The sequence below is a fragment of the Tasmannia lanceolata genome, unplaced genomic scaffold (genome assembly GCF_043159265.1).
Source record: "Tasmannia lanceolata isolate RefF3 unplaced genomic scaffold, GAP_Taslan_0.1 ptg000054l, whole genome shotgun sequence".
Classification (NCBI taxonomy): Eukaryota; Viridiplantae; Streptophyta; class Magnoliopsida; order Canellales; family Winteraceae; genus Tasmannia; species Tasmannia lanceolata.
In genome coordinates, this window is record NW_027518731.1 from 1,191,461 (window position 1) to 1,213,921 (window position 22,461).

Below are 22,461 nucleotides of genomic sequence, written 5' to 3' on the forward strand. Positions count from 1 at the left end.
GAACTTTTCACAGTAGAAGGAAGTGGCCCAAGGAAGAAAAAGGGGTGAATAAATCACTTCCCATAGAAAATCGTGTTATTTTGGACGTGTGATACCTAGGATACCATATATAAGCAGCCTGTTTTATCTCTTAATCGGACGGTTCACATTCTTTGCTGAGAAATTAGGTTAAGATATGAAGCGTCCGATCTAATCCAACTTGAGTTATTAATTTCCTTGTTCTGTTCTACTCTCTTTTCTCTCACTTTCTCTTTTGCGCCTCTCTTCAGATCAGAAGAATACTCTCTTCTTCTGATCTGAAGAGAGTTTTCTTTTTTTGTTTTATCAGATCCCGATCATCGGTTTTGGCCTTCTCAAGTTGATTTCAGGTTCTTATTTTTTCTCTTTCTTTGTTTTTCTTCGTTTTAAGATTTAGAGAATAATGCTTTGATTCTGAAAAAAAAAATTAATTTTTGTGCTTGTGATGTGTAAAATAGAGTTTTTTCTGAAAGATAAGTAGTCTATTCCTCGAAAAAATGCGATTTTTAGGGACTTTTAACTCGTTTTCTAGACAATAACATTGGAAAAAAAGAAGGAAAACACTATTTAATTAGAAGGAAGTGTTCTCTGGAATTAGAAAAGAAAATGCAGCTTTTTTTAAATCTTTTAATGGAAAAGAGGGCACTTCGAAGATGTGTTTTGAAGTAGAAGCCCTTTGCCTAATAGAGATTAGGGTTTTGTTTTAGAAACATTCTAAAATTAAGTTTCTTTGTGCAAACGTAAGTTTCTCTAGAATTAGAAAAGTAAGTTTCTTTGTTTTCTTCTCAGTCTAAGTAGCTCGTCATCGAAATCTGGCCTGTTTTCGCCGGAAACTTGATTTTCCGGTCCTCGCGTTAGAGAAAAAGTACTTTTTTCATGATATTACAGTCTGTATTGGAAAAAAAGTCGAAGTTAAAAGTTTCTATAAACTTATGTACTCTATTTTAGTTAGGGAAATGATATAAGCACAATAATGTTTTAATAACTGCACTAACTCAGGTTGTCTTTTTCTTTTATTTTCTAATTGTCTTGTGACTTTTGACTGCTTTTTTGAAACCGTAATAATCTTTGACAGTTTTTTAAACGAAAATGTTATCAGCACTACTGTATTCTGATGAGGGCACTCCTCACTTTATTAAAAGTACGGTATGGCCCGCACCATAGGATGATCCAAACCATCCATGAGATGGGCCACAGCCATAGGTTGTGCCCCAAAATTCAATTCCATAAGTTGATCCTAACCCTCCGATCTGAATGTTAGAGGGTTGATCTAACCGTCTATAGATCGGAGGGTTAGGATCAACCTACGGAAATAATTTTTCGGGTACAACCTATTTAGTCTGTGGCCCATCTAATGGACGGTTTGGATCATCATATGGTACGGGCCATACTGTACTTTTAATAAAGTGAGGAGTGCCCTCATCAAAATACAGTAGTGCTGATAACATTTCCCTTTTTAAATAAGAAAAGACAAGATGGGTTATTGGAATTATTAAAAAATGGCTGTGTGGAAATCATTTCCCTTTATTTATTTAGAAAGTGGTATGCTAACCGAATCCCTTGCTTTGATCACGGCGCTCCTCTCTCTATTTGACACTTTTTTATACTACTTTGATGATTTATATAGTGAAAATCTTTGCAAAGATTGGGTGGAATTATTTATTTCTTTTTTATGTATTGTTGGTTACAATTTAAAATTTTTGGAATCTTTCTCATTTTACAGTTCAGAATAAATTCTTTTTCCTGGGTTGCATTGGTATTATCTTAGCCCCCCAAAGCTCTGCTTTTATTTTTGGAGGTCGAATCAAGGAAAACAGATTTGGGTTTTGCTGCTGTAACTTTTTTAGTGTTGGATGATGGCAGGCGAAAAGAAAATTCAAAAATGTATCCTTAGAAATCATCAATATTAATCATTTGTTATGGTTCTGTTTTCTGTTTCTGCTTTTTTTTTTTTATATAGCTTATTCTTGGAGAGCTCCCTTAAACTCTACCAATGTTTGATGGAGATAAGTCTGATTTTTCAATACCTTTACATGTATTGTTTATATTTTTTTTGAATAAGCACATGTATTGTTTATATGGGGATTTTTTGAAACTATGGTTTTAACAAAACATAGAGAAAAAGAAAAAAAAAATAGTGCAACAATATATGCTGATGTTGCACTAATTTTTTTTTCTTTTTCTCTATGTTTTGTTAAAACCATAGTTTCAAAAACTCCCCATGCCATCGTGGATGTCATCTAAGTTTATTCCCTTTTACCTTGGTTGTGTTCTTGTCAATTCCGTGTTTTCCCTACAAAGTCAATTAAAATTCCTTTCCCTCTCCAGGGTTATGACCGTGTCAACCGAGTACTCAACCACGTCAACTGAGTACTCGACCATGTCATGCTTAGTCAACTAGAATTTGCAAGTCAACTCGACCCACATCCATGTTTTGAAACACTGGTTAAAACTAGCCAAACTTCCCCTATAGACCAAAATACACTGAAGGTGAAATCTGCTAAAGTCCATTTCTCTGATTTGTTTGAACTTTCATGTGAGCTTCCACCAATAACAAGCTTCCATCTTTTGCATTTGGCTATACTTTACTAGAAATTGATGAACACAAGCAATAAGCGTATTTAACTTCTTCTTTTTCAAATTGGGCTGGTCTCTGCATGAATGCGATAACTGGCTGAAACTAAAGTTAGCCTTACTTTTTCTTAGTTTTCATTTTTCAGTTTTGAAGACTTTGTTATTGCTTAAGTATATTTTCCCTTCGACTTTAACTCCATTGTTTTAGATATGGAGGTGAGACACAAAGGCTTGATTTCAAATTCCTTAGCTAAATCAGCTCTAAAAGATCTGGTATGTTACTTATTAGATCCTTGGTGTTTATCTGCTATTGCATTTTTATTTGCTGTTCCCTTTTTGAGGGGTTGTCAGTTAACTATTGGGTGTTGCAATTAGTTATGTTTGAAAACACATAACCCATACAGCTACAGATTGGTAACTTCCCTTGCTGCTTGAAAATTACCATTATAAATAATTGTACAACCTGTGGTTTTCTTTAGTTGCAACAATATTCTATGGTCCTTCTGGCACTCATGAGATGCACCAATGTCTTGTTGGTAGTAGTAACGTACTCCTAAAAGCATGATAGTACCAGACTGTGTGTTTGATGAGTGACTCCCATAAATAATGAACTACACTTGCAATTTCTCTTTTTCACCTTTCTATCATACTCAATCCCTACAATTTCACTTTAAAGTATGTTGTATTATTGTTCTCTCCATCTTAGGCCTCTGGAATAGATGGTGGCCCATCGGATTCTACAGCTTGTATATCACTGTCAAGGGATGCTACTAATAATGTCAAGGGAGGCGGACCTAATCAAGAGTTGGTTGCAGAGAAAGGTATATACCACCCACCGACAAGCTGCTATGGATACTGTTATCCAGGTTAGTTCTTTTGAAGTAGGTCAATTCTTTTGTGTAAGAATGGTCTATTTTTCCAAAGTGTATCATGGCTTCAATATTTTGCTTGATGGCTCGCAGGATATGACGGGACCTATCCTGAATGGGATGATCAGGGTAATTTTTTTGCGAGAAAGGGAGTGGAGGTGCCATACTCTGTATGTTCTTAACTCACTCATTTGGTCCTTGGATATTAACCTCGCCTGAACTAGTGACAAATCTTTTATTTTCTTAATACTTTGACCTCACTTGCTTGATTTGGTTACATATGACGGAGTTTTCAAATCAGTGGGCAGTTATGGCGAAGCCACATGCCTTGCAATTAAGATTTTTAGAGTTTCAATATTTAGGTCATTGCTCCAATCTTTGTTCACTGATAAGAAGGAAAATGAAATTTGCCAGCTTGATGATTACTGTGTGAAGCTGGCTTTCCATATCTGACAGCGTTCAAAACATTGGATGGAATGCTCATTGGCTGATTCTGAAGTTCGCAACTTGGATAATAATAAATCCAGAATTGTAAAATTTCTTTAGTTTGGCAGTTTGTTTAATGAGGTTATGCCTCTTTGCATAGTTTGAAAACTCCCTTGCGTCATCATAGACTCGTCCGTTGACTTAATTTTATCCTGACCTCGTTCTTGTCCTACTCTGTGTTTTGTCTTACAAAGTTAATCAAAACTCCTTTAAATCTCCGGAGACCGCGTCAACCGAGTACTCGATCGTGTCATGCCGAATTGACTAGGATTTGCATTGGCCATGTTTTAGCCCACATCTGCTTCTTGAAACAGTGCTCTTTTGAGCTATACAAAACTGAACAGATTATCCATGTATGTGATCAGGTTGATTGATCTGGCAAGCTATCACATGTTAGCCATCAGATCACTAGAATGCAAATGGATGGTTTTGAAAAAAGTGTAGCAAAAGATAACAAACTGTCGGCAATCAATTAGTAAAACTTGCACACATTGGGTGGCTATGATCTTCCAATCAATGTGTTCAATTTTGGTTGTCCGCCACCCATTCATGTGGTGATCCACTAGATCACACAGGTAGTGATCTTATCACCCTAAACTTATGCCACATGTACAGAGGGAATAGAGAACCATAGGCTCTATGTCTCAAGCAAGCCATGCTTGAATTTTCAATGCTGGAATGTGATGGTCGCTCCACTGAGAACCCTGCACAACAAAGATTTCAGTTTCTTCGCAGAAGCTTAATTAAATGATTTGCCGTGCACATTGGTTTTGAATTTGCTTGCCATTTTTCCTTCTTATCTGTTGTGTTCCCATTTCGTATATCTGGCAGTATTGTTTATGTAATTCTTATTTTTCCAATTCTCACATCTGGTCGTATCCGCTTCAGGGTTTTCAACCAGATAATGGATGTCTGGTTTACTATGTACTGGTATATAGCCCCTTTTTCCCCGAGACTTTGATGGGTGTTGATGGACAATGTGTTGGCCAACAACTATATTTCCCTTCATCAGGATATCTTCAGAGCCGTGTTTTTTGTGGCTCAGGAGTTGTTTCATCTTTTTCCTGTCATTCTACAGCACTTGTTCGAGATCACCCTAATAGAGATGGTCTACTACCCAGTCAAAAACTAAATGTGTCCACACCAAATCTTGTCACTTCCTTGAAGTTGAAAGACCTGAATTCTATAAAGACAAATGGGTACTATTGAGACCATGTTTCTACACTTCCATTAGATTCAAAGTCACTTGTCTCTACTGCCTCACATAGCTTCTCTAATTCTACTTTACATAGTTAGACCTCTCAAGCCTTTAAACAAGGTAAAAGCCTTTTTAGTTGTGTTTAAAGGGAAAAAAAAAATGCAGTTCTTATGTTAGTTTATACATCCCTTAATAATTGGTTTTCTTTTTGTTGTGGTTTGAGTCATCGTTGTATTTTCACACCCAGCATTCAATATTTTAAGATTCAGGCCCTGTTTGTTTTGGATTTTTTGAAAACCGATTGTGAGCCCAAAATGATTATTGGACTGAAATTTACGATTAATTTTGAGTCGAATAATCAGTCTTGGACTCACAATGGGTTCTCGAAATCCAAAGCAAACTGGGACTTCGTTTTTGGAAATAACTTCTAAAAGTATTCAAGAAATGACATGTTTTACCTTCTAACACAATCTGCAAGAAGTTTTTCTCTGAGCATCTGTTTTATTATTTATTTGTTTTTAATGTGGAAAAATCGGATTCATTTTATAATGTTGGATTTTAATCAGTTTGATAAAAACATTCTTGTTTATAATTTTTTAGTGCTGTTCCTTTGGAAACCATTTGATGATTCACTCATGAGTTATGGTGTCTCATTTTTTATATGGTGACAGAATTTGAATAAAAATATTCACACTACCCAGCCTGACGAAGCTTCCAGTAAACGTTTGCTGAGAACATTTGGTGATTTTTGCATTTGTAAAGGTTTTTTTCTCTCTGTCGGGATAGAAAAACCTTTAGTGTGCCGAATATGATTATGGCATTAACGGTCAAAGGTAGCATAGATAAATATGGGCATTTTCAATATTTTCTTTCTGTGGGACTACTGTGCTGTGGACCTGTGTTTAAAAATACTCGTACTTGAACAAAAACATTTCCAAGGTAAAACTGTGTTCAAGTTAGTCAATGATTGACATTGTCAGTTTTTCATTGACTTAACAATAATGCACTAAAATTTTCATTAACTCAGGCGAGTCAAAGGAGTTTTTGATCAACTCAGTAGGAACAAAACCGAATCGACTTGAGCAGCTCATGATTGACTTGGTGATTTTTAAACAGTGATGTGGGCACTTCTGAAGTTCTAAGAAACATGAAGTCATCAAGGGCATTGAAATGCTTAAGTTAATTCCAAAATGATTTTAAATTTTTGTGCATTAGTTTGAATGGATTTTTAAATTTTTGTTTATTAAATTTAATCATTTATCTTTTTATCGAGCTAAATGATCCTCCACTTAGAAGAACCCAACTAGAGGCAGGATTTGAGCTGGGTAGATTCCTTTCACCTTCTTCATGAAATTTTTCAAAGCCGACCCTAACTAGTTTGGGACAAAGGCTTTGTGTTGAGTTGAGTATCTTTTTATCAAGCCTGATTGTCATATTTATATCAATTTATTGTCACCCCAGGCATCTGGATTCCGATCAACTGGTCCTCCAAAAGGATACTACCCCATGGGAAAGGTCTCTTCAGTTTCTGGTCAAGGGTATGGAGGATTGCACTTGCAAAATGGTTTTTCGAAATTCCTACCACGTGGACAAAACCCAGTGGGCAGTGACAGATTTAAGATGAGAGAGAACTTTCAAAAAAGGGATTTTAATGCTAGTGAACTAACCCGTGGCCCTCGGGCCGACAGAGTGAAAGGTCCTTTGAGCTCATCAGCCGAGAAGGAACAGTTGATTCATACAAGACGGAGAGATCAATATAACCGGGAAGATTTTCCCACACAGTATGAGCAAGCAATGTTCTTTGTTATAAAATCCTATAGTGAAGATGACGTTCATAAGAGCATCAAGTATAATGTGTGGGCAAGTACTCCAAATGGGAACAAAAAGCTGGACGCAGCATTCCACGATGCTGAGACAAAATCACGTGAGAAGGGCACGCGATGCCCAATCTTCCTTTTCTTCTCGGTGAGTCTTGATTTACCCTTTACATGAATGTAGCTTTCATTTTGTTCGATTTGTTGGTCTCTCTCTCTCTCTCTCTCTCTCTCTCTCAATTTTCATTTTGAAACCCATCTCTATTTTCTTTTTGACTAGAGGAGTCTCTCTCCTCAGTCAATTTATTTATTTTTGAATAATTATAAATGGGGTTGAGCCTCATGGCTCTAGCAGATTGCACCGCTGAAGTCACGAGTTTGACCTCAGCAGTTCAATGTTATGTAAATAAGATTGAAAATCTGTAAAATTGGAATATATAATGCGAAGAGACATTTTTTCTAATTAATGGAGTGAGAATGGCACATGGCGTACAATTATACAACCATGTATGGTCTTTAGAATAGTAAAAGTATATAGAAAATTTATTTAATTGGCCTCATTCTTTCTAATCATAATAGTATTGTTGCATGACTCACGTTGTTTATTTTTCTTAAAATTTTCAGTATTTAATACAAAATTTTCAGGTAAATGGAAGTGGGCAGTTTGTAGGCTTGGCTGAGATGATTGGGCAGGTTGATTTCAAGAAGAGCATGAATTTTTGGCAGCAAGATAAGTGGAATGGTTTTTTCCCTGTAAAATGGCACATAGTAAAGGACGCCTCTAACAATCATTTTCGGCATATTATCCTCGAAAACAATGACAAGAAGGCTGTGACTAATAGCAGGGATACTCAGGAGGTAATACTCCCAATCACTTTTAAATTCTCTGTGCACCCATTTCATTTGACATGCCTCATGTATTAAAGTCTCAGTCTTAGACACAATGTTTGTGATCAGTGACTGATATGTCATAAAAAATACTGGCAGTACACACTACTTAAGAGGTATCATCCAGAACATTGTGTATTTTTTTTTCAAAATGGAATTTAGAAAAGTAATAGAGAAATCGTTTAAAAAAGATGATGAAAAGTAATAGAGAAAAGGCTTCTGATGTATGATTTATAGCAAATGTGCTATGTAATGATTAAAAGTTAAATAGATTCTGACAGTCAGTAAAGAGTCTGTTATGTTGATATTCTTTGAATGACTGACACTGTAAGAGTTTCAGTGCTTGACTAGTAATATATGTGTCTAAAAAGTAAATCTTATGCATTTTGCAAATGGTTTATGTTAGATTCTCAGAACAATATATGGGGAAATGTTATAAGCACAACCATATTTTGATATTTGCACAAACCCAGCTATCTTTTCTTCTTTAATTGACTTGTGAGATATTTTTGGGAAATGTAATAAGCTTTAGACAGCTCTTTAAATGCTAAAAGAGAAGATGGTTTGTGCAAATATCAAAATATAGTTGTGCTGATATCATTTCCCTTTATATATGCATCCTGCATTTCTCAAACAGTACCTGCTCATAAGAGACTGAACGTAAAAAATTTCTTCTGGAAGGGTTCATGAAAGTAACACTCAGATGCCCTGTGTCTTCCATCTCAAGCATGAGACATGTGTCTCGCAAAGAAGACATTTATTTAATGAGGCATTGTGCCTGGGGTAGTGTTAGGAATTTCAGTTTTGGTATGATACCCATTCTTGTTGGTAAAATACAGGTCATTGGTAAAATAAGCCCGGGTGAATGGCACGAAAACAAGGGGACCAAAATATCAATTCCCACTCTTGTTGGTTTTATTTGTTTACCTACTGCTATTTGCGATTTTGTTGCTTTCTAAAATGTACATATTGTCTAATCAGCCATGCACGGGTCCCATTCTGTACCATTGTAATTCCTTAATGATTTCCACATTATTGTGATCTGTTTCTTCTTCATGAAAATTTTCTGAAGAATCCATTAGCCGACCCCAACTAGCTTGGGACAAAGGTTTAGTTGAGTTGTGATCTGTTTGGAATCAATTATTTGTGCATCATCATTTACATATGGGCAACTAAGGGGACCATCAATTGTAATCTGTTTCTTCTGATTAAGGAAAAAAAAAAGCATTTTGTTTTCACTTCATATCTTTAATCCTTTTGAGATTTTTTTTTTTAATTTCTGAAGCTGGATATCTCAGCGGCATGCTTTTTTTGTGTTTTCTGTGTTTGATAATTACCCATTCCTATTTTGCAGATTAGGCTTTCAAAAGGTACAGAGATGTTGAATATTTTTAAGAGTTATACTGCAAAGACATCTATATTAGATGATTTCGACTTCTACGAAGATAGGGAGAAATCGCTTCATGGTAGGAGGAGCGCTACACATTCACTACCAAATCCAGAAGTTAACAATAATTATCATGCCCCAGTAAGTACCATCTTCTTCTTCCTTCCACGAAATTTTGAAGTTGTAATTTGATGTTCTATCATCTTCAATTTGATGTACTATCATCTTCTTCCTTCCATGAAATGATTTATTTGCTATTTGATGCTCCCTCAAGTTTCTGCAATTTAATACACTTGAAGCATAATCCTTTCGGTTCTCTATTCCTCCTTCAGTTAGGGTGATTAGGTTGCTGTTGTGTTTAATAAGAAAATTGAACTTGAGAAGCTAATAATCAAAGGGAATTGGTTCAGTTCTCTGCAGGAAGAGAAACCCCAATCCATAGATAGACCTACTAAAAATGATATGGTTCGATGATCAAAGCCATTCATTTGCACTGCCTATTTGATTGAGGCCCAATAAGTAAATGGTTTGGATCATCGAACCAAGTGGACTCCACTGTATTTTTTAAATGAACCATGTAATGTAATTTTTTAACATTGGCAGAGTAAGAGTTGATCAATACTTGTTTCACAGTTTTCATGCCAATATTTTTAGGCCCTGTTTGTTTTAGATTTTGAGTCCAAAACTGATTACTTGACTCAAAATTGAACATCGTTAAAAACTATTCGTATTGGCTATTGATACCCTTCTGGTTCTGGCAATTACAAGAACTTAGAGTTATTTAGAAATGTATAAAAATAAAGAAAGGAGTACCAGCATGAAAGAGGGAGTCCAAATCATCTTTCCTATTTACATTATGCATTCAACTAAGGGAACCTTCATGAAATTTTTCTGAAGGATTCATTTAGCCGACCCCAGCTAGTTTGGGACAAAGGCTTTGTTGAGTTGAGTTGCGTGTTAAACTTGTGGTAATATAGCCTTGCAACTTTTTAGCTTTTGACATTTTTTCTGATCATATTTTTACATCTGGAATTATCTTTTTCTTTCTGCAGGGGCAAAAGGAAGTAGGGGCAAGAAAGTTTGAAGAAGCATCTTCAGGATCATATATAACTTTTAGTGATCCCAAGGGATCTCTCATTACCCTCACCAAAAACCTCTCACTCAACCCTCAATCTCCATAGAAAAACATGAAGAAGGATTCAACTTCTACTCTGGTGTGATCATTCTTAGTTTCTTTTCTCATTTGAAATATTTATGGTTTCCATGGAGTAATCTCATTCATTTTGGGTTTAGAGCTTCTTTTTGGAGTGCTTTTATAATTGTTACCAAGACCTGTAGAAGGTAAGATTATTCTTCAATGAAAATTATCTGAGGTGGGGTCTACCTCATGGATGGTTTAGATCAAATCATTTTTGGCTTGAAATATTGTGAAGCTGGTGTGATGGCAGATGAGTAGCAACTTGGGAGAAGCAATAAGAAATGTGGTAACAAAAGGGAGAAATAAGCTCCAAGACACTTAGTCCCTATTTAGAGAGAAAAGATATGGTTATGTCTTATTTAGAGGGATATGTTATAAATTGAAGGTCCCCTCTAAATATAACTCGAACTGCAGTGGTTCAGGTTGCTTTTTTTCATGTGTTATCAAGTAATGGAAAAGCATAAGATTCTGGAAAAGTTTTAATTTTCGAAACAATTCCTGAAATCCAAACAGGGCTAAGGGTTGTGTCAGTGCTTTTGTGCTTATTTTAATGCGGAGAATAAAAAATCGATGAAAATTGGAGAATACTGTTCACCAAATCCTGCCTGTTTCTCCAAATCCATTTTACCCAACGTTTCATGGAAAAATGAAGTTTTCATTGATTGGTAAACTTATTTTTCATGGATTATTTCCAAAATCTAGAATTTTCCTTGTTTTAAATGAAAACTGCAAGCCTACTTAGAACTTGCCATTTCATTTTCCATGAAAATTATATTTTTTTTATAATTTTCTTTGGGGAATGATAAATGCGTCCCGTTTCATCACATGGGACACCCAGCTGCATTGTTAGTGGCAATCAGGTCACTTCATTCCTTCAAATGTGAAGTACATCAGCTCAGCACCTTTGCAGTCATAGATACACTATAGCTGGGTGTCGCAAGTGATGAAAAGGGGCGCATATATCATTTCCCTTTTCTTTTACCTTATCAAAATATTTGATTGCTGAAATGTTCTGAGTGGGAAGACTTCTCTGAATTTTCCTGCTTTTCAAGTGCTTGGTTATTCATGAAAAAAGATAACTTGAACCAGTCCGATGCAAGTTTTATTGTGTCCGTATATTTGTGATGATTTTCCTCTAAATTAACCAAAATCATATCATTTCCCTCTAAATTGTGGAAAGGAAAATGTTTTCTTGTGGAATATTTTTCTTGCAATCCAAACAGGGGCAAGGTTGGAGAACATGTGGAAGATGATTGGAATGAGATCAAGACCGGGTCGCTCCATGATATTCATGATCAACGGTCTTGATTGGATGTACATGTCCCTGCTTGGGAGTTAAAAATTGCATGTTACCCGTTACGGCATCAGTAAAGTCTAGGCAACAATACTAATAGGTGATCATCTTATGGAAATGATTTTCGGGGTACAGCCTATTGATGTTGTGGCCAACAAATGAACGGTTTGGATCATCCTATAAAGTCGGCCCACTGTACTTTTTGAAAAATGCCGGACTTTATGCCCACGCACATTATAAAATCTCTTCCCTTTGATTTTCCCAATTTTTTGTGCAACCAAGGGGAGGGTTGGATGGTTTGTGGATTTCTATTTTATTTTTATTTTTTTTAATTTAGATTTATATTTAATCTTAGGAAATTGATATGAACCTGGGCCCTGGGGTACCATGTGATTTTGAGTATATTTTTAATATTACAAAAATACCCCTGGTGCAGATAAAAAATGAATAAAATATAAAGTTTTTTTTTTTTTTTTTGGTACATCAGTGCCCTCTATTCGGATCTAGGATGCTCCACTGATATTTGTCGCTAGGGCTGCTGCACAACGTTTGGTCCGGTTTAGGGAGGCTTTTTAAACCGAACCGATCCCATCAGTTTGGAGAAAATCCAAACTGTAACCGAACTAGTGGGGGTTATAACCGAACCGTTTTTTACCGGTTCGGTTTTGTTTAGTTCACGGTTTATCCGTTTTTTGGTTCACCTTTAATACAGATACAAATCAAGTAGTTAAATAAGTTTATCCATAAAAAAAGGTTTATCTATCCAAATCAGCCTAAAAATCCAGCCATCAACTTTAGAACCTATTCAAATCAAGTCATCAACACAAATACAGTGTAACTCCAAAAGAAAAAAATCCTCTCTCAAATGAGGCTTTTATGTCGCATTTATATAGAATTACCCCTAGACAAGTGACAACCCAAAATGGCAAAAATGCCCTCTAATAAGAAGACAAAAGAAAGGAGGTGCAATTTTGAGTTAAGGGGCGGCCAACAATGGGCATCTACAGGGGTGGCAAAAATGGGGTGTCTACAATTTCTCATCAGTTCGGTTGCTTTCATTTTCGGATTAAAACTCAAAAACCATTAACCAATCGGTTTGATTCGGTAAAAGTCTAAACCGTGACCGAACCAATGCCCAGAAAAACCGAACAGAACCAAACGGTTCGGCTAGATTATCGGTTTGGCCGGTTTTTTGTGTAGCCCAATCTGTGGCTATGAATGGTTTACGCTTGGAATAAAAAACAGCCAAAAACATGCTACTGCGAACTCTCTCTCTCTCTCAAAAACGCCTACTACTACGTCCACAAAAATTTCCACAAAATCTACATACTCAGAACTTCTCTCTGCTTCTAAGAAGCTCTGGACAAAAAAAAACCCACTTTCCCAATCTCAGTCTGCTCTTGAATTAGTTGAAGTAAGCAAATTTCTTGCTTCTCTTCTCTGCTATTCCAGTTCTAGTCTATCCCACCTCTATTTCCATCATAGACTAAAGAAAATGGGCAGCACCTTCTTCACAAGCTGTTATTTTTCCTACAAACATCACCACCAATCTACCAATTTTCTCTGCAGAAATCCCCAAAACTCCAAGCAAGTAATCAAGTCCCATATCCATGCTAAATCTCCACCACCAAAGGGCTATGAAACAACTAAATTTAATGCAGTTGCAAAAGAAAATGGCTTCACAGATGAAGAATCTGAGAAATTGTTTGGATTATTGAGAAGAAGATCAGCAATAACTTTTGGGTTTTCATTGATTTCTTTTGTTTTGGGATTTTCGAAAGATGGATTGGCAGTAAAACAGGGCTTACTAGCTGGGAGGATTCCTGGTTTATCTGAACCAGATGAAAATGGTTGGTTTTCATGTGCTTCAATTTTATTCTATTTTTATTGGCCTTTTCTTTGTCTTCCTTTTCTTAATTTTTTATGTGGTATGTTACTAGTTGAATTTTCAAATCTTTTTTCTCATATTTAGTATTTCTTGGATATGGCTTCTGTTGCATTTAAGTTCAAGCATGAATATTGAGGTGGAATAGCTGGAAAAAGAAAGAGAGAAAAATATAACATACTGTATTTTTATGGGTAGTCTGCACCTTTTTGAAAAATAACGTACCCCCTTCAATTTCAATATCTAGGTTTGCTCATGGGATATAAATTGCCACTTTTACAGTAATAATATTTTTTATCTGTTTATATCGTAGTTTCAAAACCCCCGGGGTCGACTCCCTTTTACCTTGGCCGCGTTCTTGTCCAAGTCCGCATCTTTGACTCTCCCGAGTTATGAATGCGTCAACTGAGTACTTGACCGCGTCATGCCAAGTTGACAAGGATCTACTTTGGCCGCGAATTGACCCGCATCTGTGTTTTGAAGCACTGGTTTAGATTGTATGTTCTAATTTAGGTGTCTCTTGAACTCTTTCATCTTTATTTTGAATGTCAATTTTGTGACCACATTTTTGGTTTTCTTTTTTTGTTATTTATGTTGGTGATGTTCCCTGATTGAACAACAACTGATGAGATGAATAATTAGAAAAAAAAATACAAACTTTATACAAAATCATATGCGATTATGGACTTAGGACCTCTTTCTTTTTGGATTTTGAGAACCAATTGTGAGTTCAAAACTGATGGATTAAAATTTAAATTTGAGTCCATTAATCAGTTTTGGACTCAATCAGTTCTCAAAAAAAAAAAAAAACAGGCCTTAATGTTCTTTGTCAGACTATCCTGTTATTCATATTTTCTTGAATTTCATTCTGTAGAGCCTTAGAATTTTGTTAATTACTTTTGTCCCAGCTTTGGAATTTCTGTTTGCAGTTGTTCGATGATAAATTGATAATTACTACTGAGGAAGAATTTTCTTCTTTCCCAATTATTACACTAAGAAAAGAAAGAGTATTTAGACAACATTCAAAGCTAACCCAGCTAAATATAAACTCAGGTCTCTCATTCATGTCCTCTTCCTTTCCAACTTTTAGCACATACTCTGTACCTTCCGACTAATGCTTGTGTTTCCAAAGTAGTAAACCTATTCTGTTACATTACCTCTCTCTATTCTAAACTCCAATTGGGAGGTTGCATATCCACAATCCATACTACAATTGTTTTGAGTTTGAATCATATTCCACTAACAACCTGTAGGAGTATTACCTTTTCGACAACAAGATATCATCCAGAAGGGCATTAGGTTCAGCAATAAAATTGGTCTTGAATCTCTGATGGCAATTTCTGCAAAAACCGTCCTTTATGCATCCATTTTCATCCTAAAGCAATCCCACTCCCCTAGCAATGTTAGGATTGCCTTTGGTGGCAACATCAACATTCAACCTTATCCAATTATGATCTCTCTTTTTTTCATGCAACATCTAAAATATATCGGGTATGATTAAGCCCGGTCTCTGATTTCTTTCTTTTAATTACTTTTTTTTCAGAGATCATCTTTTTTGAGATATTAGAAAAAATAATAATATTTTTTTACGACATGCCGCGTTCGTCAATCCAATTGGAACTCCGTTTGCCATTCTTTATGTTTGGATTTTCATCCATGTTATAAAGACAACCAACCATGAACATGCCTTTAAGAGTTCCATTGAGCTTCCACTTCATCCTATGAACCAGTTCTCCGCCATACAAAATTGGAACCTCTGAATAAAATTTTATTTGCACCAATCTGGAATGATTCTAGAAAACTGATAACAAACGGACAACTGATTCTTAGTTTACAGTTTACACTCTTGGATTAACTCTGAGCATAAGCTCCCATTATACAACAGATACACAGCATTTTTGCAAGCAATCACTTGGACAGCTATGAGAATTTTGTAATCTCTGACAAAGAAAGCATACAATTAAATTACACAAACATCCTTTGAATATTAATATGTTCTCCATATTAACTACCGATACTCTTTTCACTGCAGAGCCCAAAGCTTATAGCAATAATGATAATCTAGATTGTCAAAGAGCAATTCAAGCTTTCTTTTGACTATTTCTGGGGTAGGGTGGCAGGTTTCAAAATTTTCATAGGAAGTAGGCTAAAGTATAAACTATATAATATTCTTTCTGTGTTAGTTTCTAAGTTGATAGCCCTTGATAAGGAAGGAAATTGCTCAGACAGGTTGGAGGACATACCGCAGACCAGATGAGAAGTCCGGTGGACATGGAGTAGGGTGGAGTCCAATCATACCGTACTCATTTCGTGTTTCACAAGACTGGGAAGAGGTAATTTATTCTATTTGACTCAAGATTTAGTTCTGTATAGTGCAATTTTTTTATTTATTGGATCTTTGTTTGCACTCGAAACATTTGAAGGTGCATTTCCTTTTTTTCACCTGATACTCTTTCTCCAAATCTATATACCATGGTGTCTTAGGTTCCTGTATCAATTGCCGATCTTGGTGGCACAGAGATTGATTTGAGATTTGCAAGCCCTCAGGAAGGACGCTTATTTGTTATTGTTGCACCTGTTCTCAGATTTGCAGGTAGTGAGCTTTAGATTTTCTTGTTTACTACTATATAGGTTTTTCTTCATCCAGTAAAGCAAATATCTTAAGGTGTTTCTGGATATTATATACTTATTCACATTGTAGCTTCTAGCATTCAATTCAGACGGTAATGGGATTTCCACTGACAATTATGAATTTAACTTCATATGTCACTAGACTTGAATTGGTTGTACTTATCATTTATGTGGTTTGTTATTATTCAGTTAATTCTTCATGCCTTCTGGAAACAATTTTCAGTTACTAATATTGTTCATAACTTCTTCAAATTTAAATATCGAAAAACAAGCAAAGTCTCATGTCAAACTTGCACAAGAGATAGAGAACCATGAATGTAGCTTGGACTAATTTAGTTAGGGATTATATAGAAACCAGGTGCGATAAGCGCAATTACCATCGCAGTTAATCGTGTTTGGCCAGCTTTGACCCGGAGCACCAAATTGACTGTACAATTGCTTACAACCGGGTGACTGTAGATTATCGGTTACCCATTTGGTCACTTTAATTTAGACAATTACGAAGTTTTGGGTTCCCCTTTAGTGGGTCCTCTCCTTGAATACAATCATCAGTGGTCACTCCGACAACCGTTTTAGCAGAGATCAAGTAAATAGGCAGGATAGCTATACCTAAGACGACGACTAGGTATGAGGAATGGGAGAGTGACTGAAAACTAAATGACTGGTAGATTAAAGGCTATGACAAAAGTGAATGTCTGGAAAGTAAATGATAACTAGAAAGTAAATAACTGAAATGTAAATTCCCTTAAATGTAAAGAAAGTGCAGGAAATGTACAATAAACGAACAAACTTCCTGAGTTCTTTGATCTTTGGTAATGAAACGAAACATTATAAACAACCTTAGGGGTGCCGAGCGGTACAAGGAAACGTAAAGATAAATAAAAGTGCTGGTGATTATACGATCCGGGTGATCGAGTGATGCCTATTGCATGGCGAAGGCTTTGGTATTTATAGACCATCTTGGAATTGTCTGTAATTTCGTATTAGCATCTTCCGCTCGTGGCTTGTGGGACGGTTTCCCAGGTCGTGGAGTATGGGTTATGTAATAGTGGAGTCACAACACTGACGGTCACTGGCTTGTCTATGTGACGGCCCATAACTCAGGGTCATCACTTATCTCTTCCTTACATGAGCAACACACACTTCCCACTGTTGCACACCCATGATCGTTGGATTTGCTGTACGCGTGGCACAACCCCAGCCATCAAATTCATAACTTACAAGGGCATGTGTTGGTTTCCCATGTAATCGCTTCGGGTCAGGCGACAACTCATGGTATTCCAACACCATTCCTCCATATATAAGCATTCCATCATATCTTTCATTCATCTTTTTCTCTTTTATCTCCTCCTGACCCTTCTTCAACCTTCTATTGCTTAATTCCCCGCGCATTTCTTCCAATGGCTTCCTATAGATCCACTATCTTTTCCAAGGAGTTTGGTTCTTCGTTGGGTGAATCTGCTTTTCTAGTTGCTAATAAGATACCCCTTCACGTATTCTACTTGGAGGTCGATAAATTAGCTCTGCCAGCAGAGGGACTTCATGCATCTGTAGAGGTCGTCATGGTTGGTGACTGGTTCAAATACCATAAACTAGGTCCTTTTGGCTAATGGGGAGGATAGTTTTCCAAACTATTTCTCCTTCATAAGAACTCTTCGGACTGACCTTCTCGTTTTATACATGGGCAACATTTTTTTTTCTGGCCTTGTTGGTGGATGAACTCCCTTGTTCTTTCTTCATCCAACCCTTCTGGTTGGATCATATGTTTTCAATGAATTCAATTGATATTAGCTTTTGCTGAAACATAGTTCTAAGAGATGGTACTGTTATCCCCAAATGCAGCAAAACATCGCAACCGAAGGTCAAGGCATAGGATGTAGCCCACGCATCAAATAAAAGGGAGCAATAGGTGTGTGTGCTGCTCGTCACCCCAACTTCCCAGTATATTTAAGTCTAAGTCATATTTTAGGGAAGTTCATTCCTTCAGATGTGTTATACCATGTTACTGTATCATATTCATTTTTATAAATATTTGTTCTATCTTAGTTTTTCATGTTCCCATTTTGTTAATGTTCTTCTCTAGCTCTATAGTATATAAGTTGCTCCCTCTTTTTATATTTCTGTTATGTAACCTGATAGAAGCTTTTCACTTCACGGAATGTAACAAAAAAATGCTTGACTAGTGACTCCTATTTCACTTTCTTAACTTGTACTATTCATAATTTGTTTGACATTGTGTTACTTGTAGATCTTGGAGATGATGTAAAAATTGAAGAGATTGGAACTCCCGATAAAGTGATTAATGCGTTTGGTCCAGAAGTGATTGGGGAAAATGTAGAAGGGAAGGTTTTAAGTATGGAAGCTGTAGAACATTCTGGAAGGACATATTACCATTTCGAGTTGGAGCCACCCCATGCTCTGATTACCGCAACTGCTGCTGGCAACCGACTCTACTTGTTCAATGTAACCGCAAATGGTAACAACTAACAAATTCACTGTCTCATCTAAAATAGAAAAAAAAAAAAAAACCTACAGGGATAATTAACTGTGATTATTGTAGGTCTTCAATGGAAAAGGCATTCTAAGGATCTGAAAAGGATTGCAGACTCCTTCCGCGTTGTCTAAGATTCATGAACAATGAGTTGGGTAAACTTCTCCAAAGGTCCAAAACAAGTCTGTGGGATGTTCTCTTATTGATATTTACAGAAAATTGGTGTATAGTTGCTCCAGGAGAACGAGTTTTGCATATAATTCTAAAATCATCCTTTCTAGCACATTGGTATTCTATCAGCACCTGTGAAAATCTGTCTTTATACATTGAGGTATTTGCATTGCCATTAGTCAAGATGGGTATATTGGTGTATAAGTAAAAAGTTGTGCATGTAATTATTAAAACATGCGTTTTAGACACATTTTTCTTCCATTCAGTATCTGTGAAAAGCTATCTCCATGAATTGAGGTATTTGTTTTACAATAAATGAAGATGGGTATGTTCGCGCATGGTTAACTTGTGCATGTTTTCAGAATTACATTAAAAAATCTATATTTCTACACTGAAACACTTGCCTTACAATAGTTGGAACTGGGTGTGCTAATTTATGTAGTTAACAAGTTCTGCAAATAGTTCTAAAACCATGCCCTATCAACACTTTATTTATTTTGTGAAAATAACTAAAATTTATTAGAAAGAAGATGACTCCAGAACAGCACAAGTACGAGGATTCCCATGGCTAAATCATCTTTCTTCATCTTGGTGAAAAATTCCAATCTGTCATTCACAACTTCCCCATGTACACAAGCCAAAAATCGCTAGAAATTGATCTTGTTAGGCTTCTCTTTTGATTCCTCCATTTGACACTGCGAGCACTAAGATCATCATTTTCCAAGAAAAATAATTCCTCCAAGCAATCCCTTCGAAGAGAAGTCTAGCTGTAGTAGCATCCCCACATTTTGCCTACTTACTGATTTACTCATTTAGAACAAACTTGTCAAGTTTAATTCTCTTTTGATTAATCTGTTCATAGATTTCCTCCCCAGTATCCAACGAACCCAACTGCTCAAAAGCTGACAATGGACTTTCCACTGCAACTTCATCCAGCTTGAACGACTCGGTCTGCATTTTTCGAAATGTTTCCTTTGCTTCCTCAGCAAAACCCATTCTGTGTATAATCCTCTATCAATGCATTCCAATTCAGCCTATTCTGATCTGGTAAGTGGCCAAAGCCTTCATCTATACCATCTTTCTTGTAATAACCATAAATCATAGATGATCAGTTGAACAAATTCCACAGTGTAATGTCCAAAAACACCCGACTCACAGGCTCACGGCCTTCATCTCGTAGGGACAATAGTACTACATTTTGAAAACGGTCCTGCTAATCCTTACCCATGTAGTACTCATGGATACCTCAATGTTAAAGCCAGTCTAACCGAAGTTACCTAGCCTAGTAGGCAAGGACACTTAAAACTCTCACACAAGGAAGCTCATGATTGAAATGAAAAAAAAAAGAAGCTCGTGTTACACTGTGGAAACCTTTACAAGGCTTGAAGTTCTGATGCTTTAGAGATGGTCACCAGACTAGGAGCTCTCACCTATTTATTTGCTTCCTTTCTGACTGGCGATCATGATCATGCCAATGGAAATCATCCAATGGTCCAAAACCTTCCTAAAAATGTAATAGGCTCTCTAGTCTCTTCTATTGTTCTCTATCATAAGAAAATCCAGGAGTGCTCTAGAATCTTCTACACATTTCTACATTTATCTACGTGTTTCCTCGCTGATCTCGAGCTGTCTAGATAATATTGGGCGGGGAAGGACCTTTAGGAGCTAATGATCACTGGCCTGAATAGGTTCCGAAATGCATGACAGTGACGAGACTCACCTAGCCAAAGATCTACCCAAAACTTTGACCCCTCTCTCCTTCAACTCTAAATCAAACAAGACTCAAATTGGACTCTAGGAACACAAATAGACTTACATGCACCCAAACTTTTTCTAAACAAAGGATTCATACTATCCTAATCCCCTAGTCTCGTCCGTATTTGTGCCCAATAATTTAATGCCACAAGGCATTTTCACTTCCTTGTATCTCCATAACGATTTCCCCAATAAAGCTTTGTTTCTCAATCTTATTTTCCCAATTCCCAATCTACCTTGTTTCTTCGGTTTGCATACCTTTTGTCTCATGAGGTGATGAGGTGCTTGAGTCTTTTGTTGGCCTCTCCACCTTCCCTAAAAAAAATCCTTTGCAACTTTCAAATATTTTTTTTGAAAGGTAACAAATTTATTTCAGAAAAAAACAACCAATACATAGGGGGACAAGCTGTCCCGGCCTATGAGGGACCACAAAAATAAGAAGAACTACAATAATTCCTCCAGTAAATCAGAGCATTATGTGCCTCCTTTGCAATTTGTTTTGCCTCCTTTGCTGGTCTTGTATAAAGAGACATAAAATATCATAGTGGTAGATTATTGATGTAATTTTCAGGAGATTTTGGGCTAAAGCTAGAGCTCTACTTTGGGGGCTAAGATGGTAAGTGAATGTTAGCTTGGGTCCCTTTATAATTGAAGGAGATTTTGGGTGAATGTGAGAAATGCTTCTTTGGGGAAGCCTTGAGAGGCTGTCTTTGATAATGTTGAAACAATTGGAGTGATTTTGGGTGTCTCTTGTTAAGGGATTGCATGAAGTTGTTTGAGGAGCATTGGGTTTTTTTATTTTTTTTTGGAGTTTTGAGCTCGAACGGTGGTTACCAGTTCTGGGGTGATTCTAGAGATTTTGATGTGGGTTTCATATATTTTTGTTTTCTTCTAATCTCCTGATTTCTCCATATTTGTATGGAAAAAAAATAAAAAATCCTAGCATACAGTGGCTATTAGGCTTTTTCCCAACAGGCCTTTTTTATTGGACACACGCCTGGCTCTGTTGATATGACCGGCCATTTTTGCTGACCCCACCTTGATGGGATAATCCTAGCCCTTGACCTATCAAATCTCTCTGAAAGTTCCACCAAGAAAAGCATAATCGTTGATTTCTGTAGGCTTTTATCTTACAATTGAGATGTCAATTGGATGTGGGTCCAAAACCATGTGGACTGCCTTTTGATGATCTACAAGATCAACGGCCTTGGATTCGTGCATACTTTAGGACCCCAAAATTAATCGTCAACGATCTCTCTGCTCTTGTAATTATTCATTTTACTAAAAACAATTTTTAAGGCAGAAAATTCAGATCAAAGTTTGGTTCTAATCGCAGCTATTACGTCATTAATCTCATGTCTAATAGCAACTAAGAACCAAAGTTTTAAAGATGAGAGAATATCGGCTGATAAATCAATATATATCAGTATCAACATACCTCTCCGATGTCTATATATCGGCCGATGTCTTGTAATTTATTGGCAATACTTAAAGGCTACTGATATTGGCACTGCAATTTTTTAATAACTACACTATCACGATGTAGTCTCTGATATATTGTTACATTTTAAATAGTCTACTGATAATGGAGCTGCTGAGTTTTGATAATTGGACGAACTCAGCTTGTCTTTTCTTTTTTAATTGGTGTATTGAGAGCTGTTTGGGAATTGCAATAACTTCGATATCTGGTTAAATTATTAAAGACAAGGTAAATTAGTGCAATTATTAAAACATTGCAGCGCCAATATCAGTAGCCTAATTATATTTCACTTTAAAACCATTTTGCACATAAGATTAAATGC

The 22,461-nt window shown here is 36.4% G+C and overlaps 2 protein-coding genes across 6 annotated transcripts; both read left to right on the forward strand.

Annotated features, from left to right (window-relative positions):
- The first annotated feature begins 213 nt into the window (after positions 1 to 213).
- Positions 214 to 10,640, forward strand: ECT11 (evolutionarily conserved C-terminal region 11). Of its 5 annotated transcripts, none has more exons than XM_077375453.1 (9): positions 214 to 368; positions 1,742 to 1,902; positions 2,801 to 2,865; positions 3,299 to 3,458; positions 3,555 to 3,631; positions 6,607 to 7,110; positions 7,605 to 7,817; positions 9,202 to 9,375; positions 10,287 to 10,640. In XM_077375453.1, exons 2-9 carry the CDS (start codon positions 1,872 to 1,874, stop codon positions 10,413 to 10,415), a joined length of 1,353 nt encoding a protein of 450 aa, XP_077231568.1. In that variant the 5' UTR covers positions 214 to 368; positions 1,742 to 1,871; the 3' UTR covers positions 10,416 to 10,640. The 5 variants fall into 5 exon arrangements, with proteins under 5 accessions (XP_077231568.1, XP_077231572.1, XP_077231571.1 ...); XM_077375456.1 differs by having other exon boundaries at positions 292 to 368; positions 1,827 to 1,902; XM_077375454.1 differs by having other exon boundaries at positions 350 to 368; positions 1,787 to 1,902.
- A 2,352-nt stretch (positions 10,641 to 12,992) lies between these two features.
- Positions 12,993 to 19,242, forward strand: LOC143864804 (thylakoid lumenal protein (Mog1/PsbP/DUF1795-like photosystem II reaction center PsbP family protein)). The gene is made up of 5 exons (XM_077375638.1): positions 12,993 to 13,576; positions 15,841 to 15,944; positions 16,096 to 16,204; positions 18,491 to 18,718; positions 18,803 to 19,242. The coding sequence occupies exons 1-5, from the start codon at positions 13,222 to 13,224 to the stop codon at positions 18,865 to 18,867; spliced, it is 861 nt and encodes a 286-aa protein (XP_077231753.1). The 5' UTR covers positions 12,993 to 13,221; the 3' UTR covers positions 18,868 to 19,242.
- Positions 19,243 to 22,461: the final 3,219 nt, after the last annotated feature.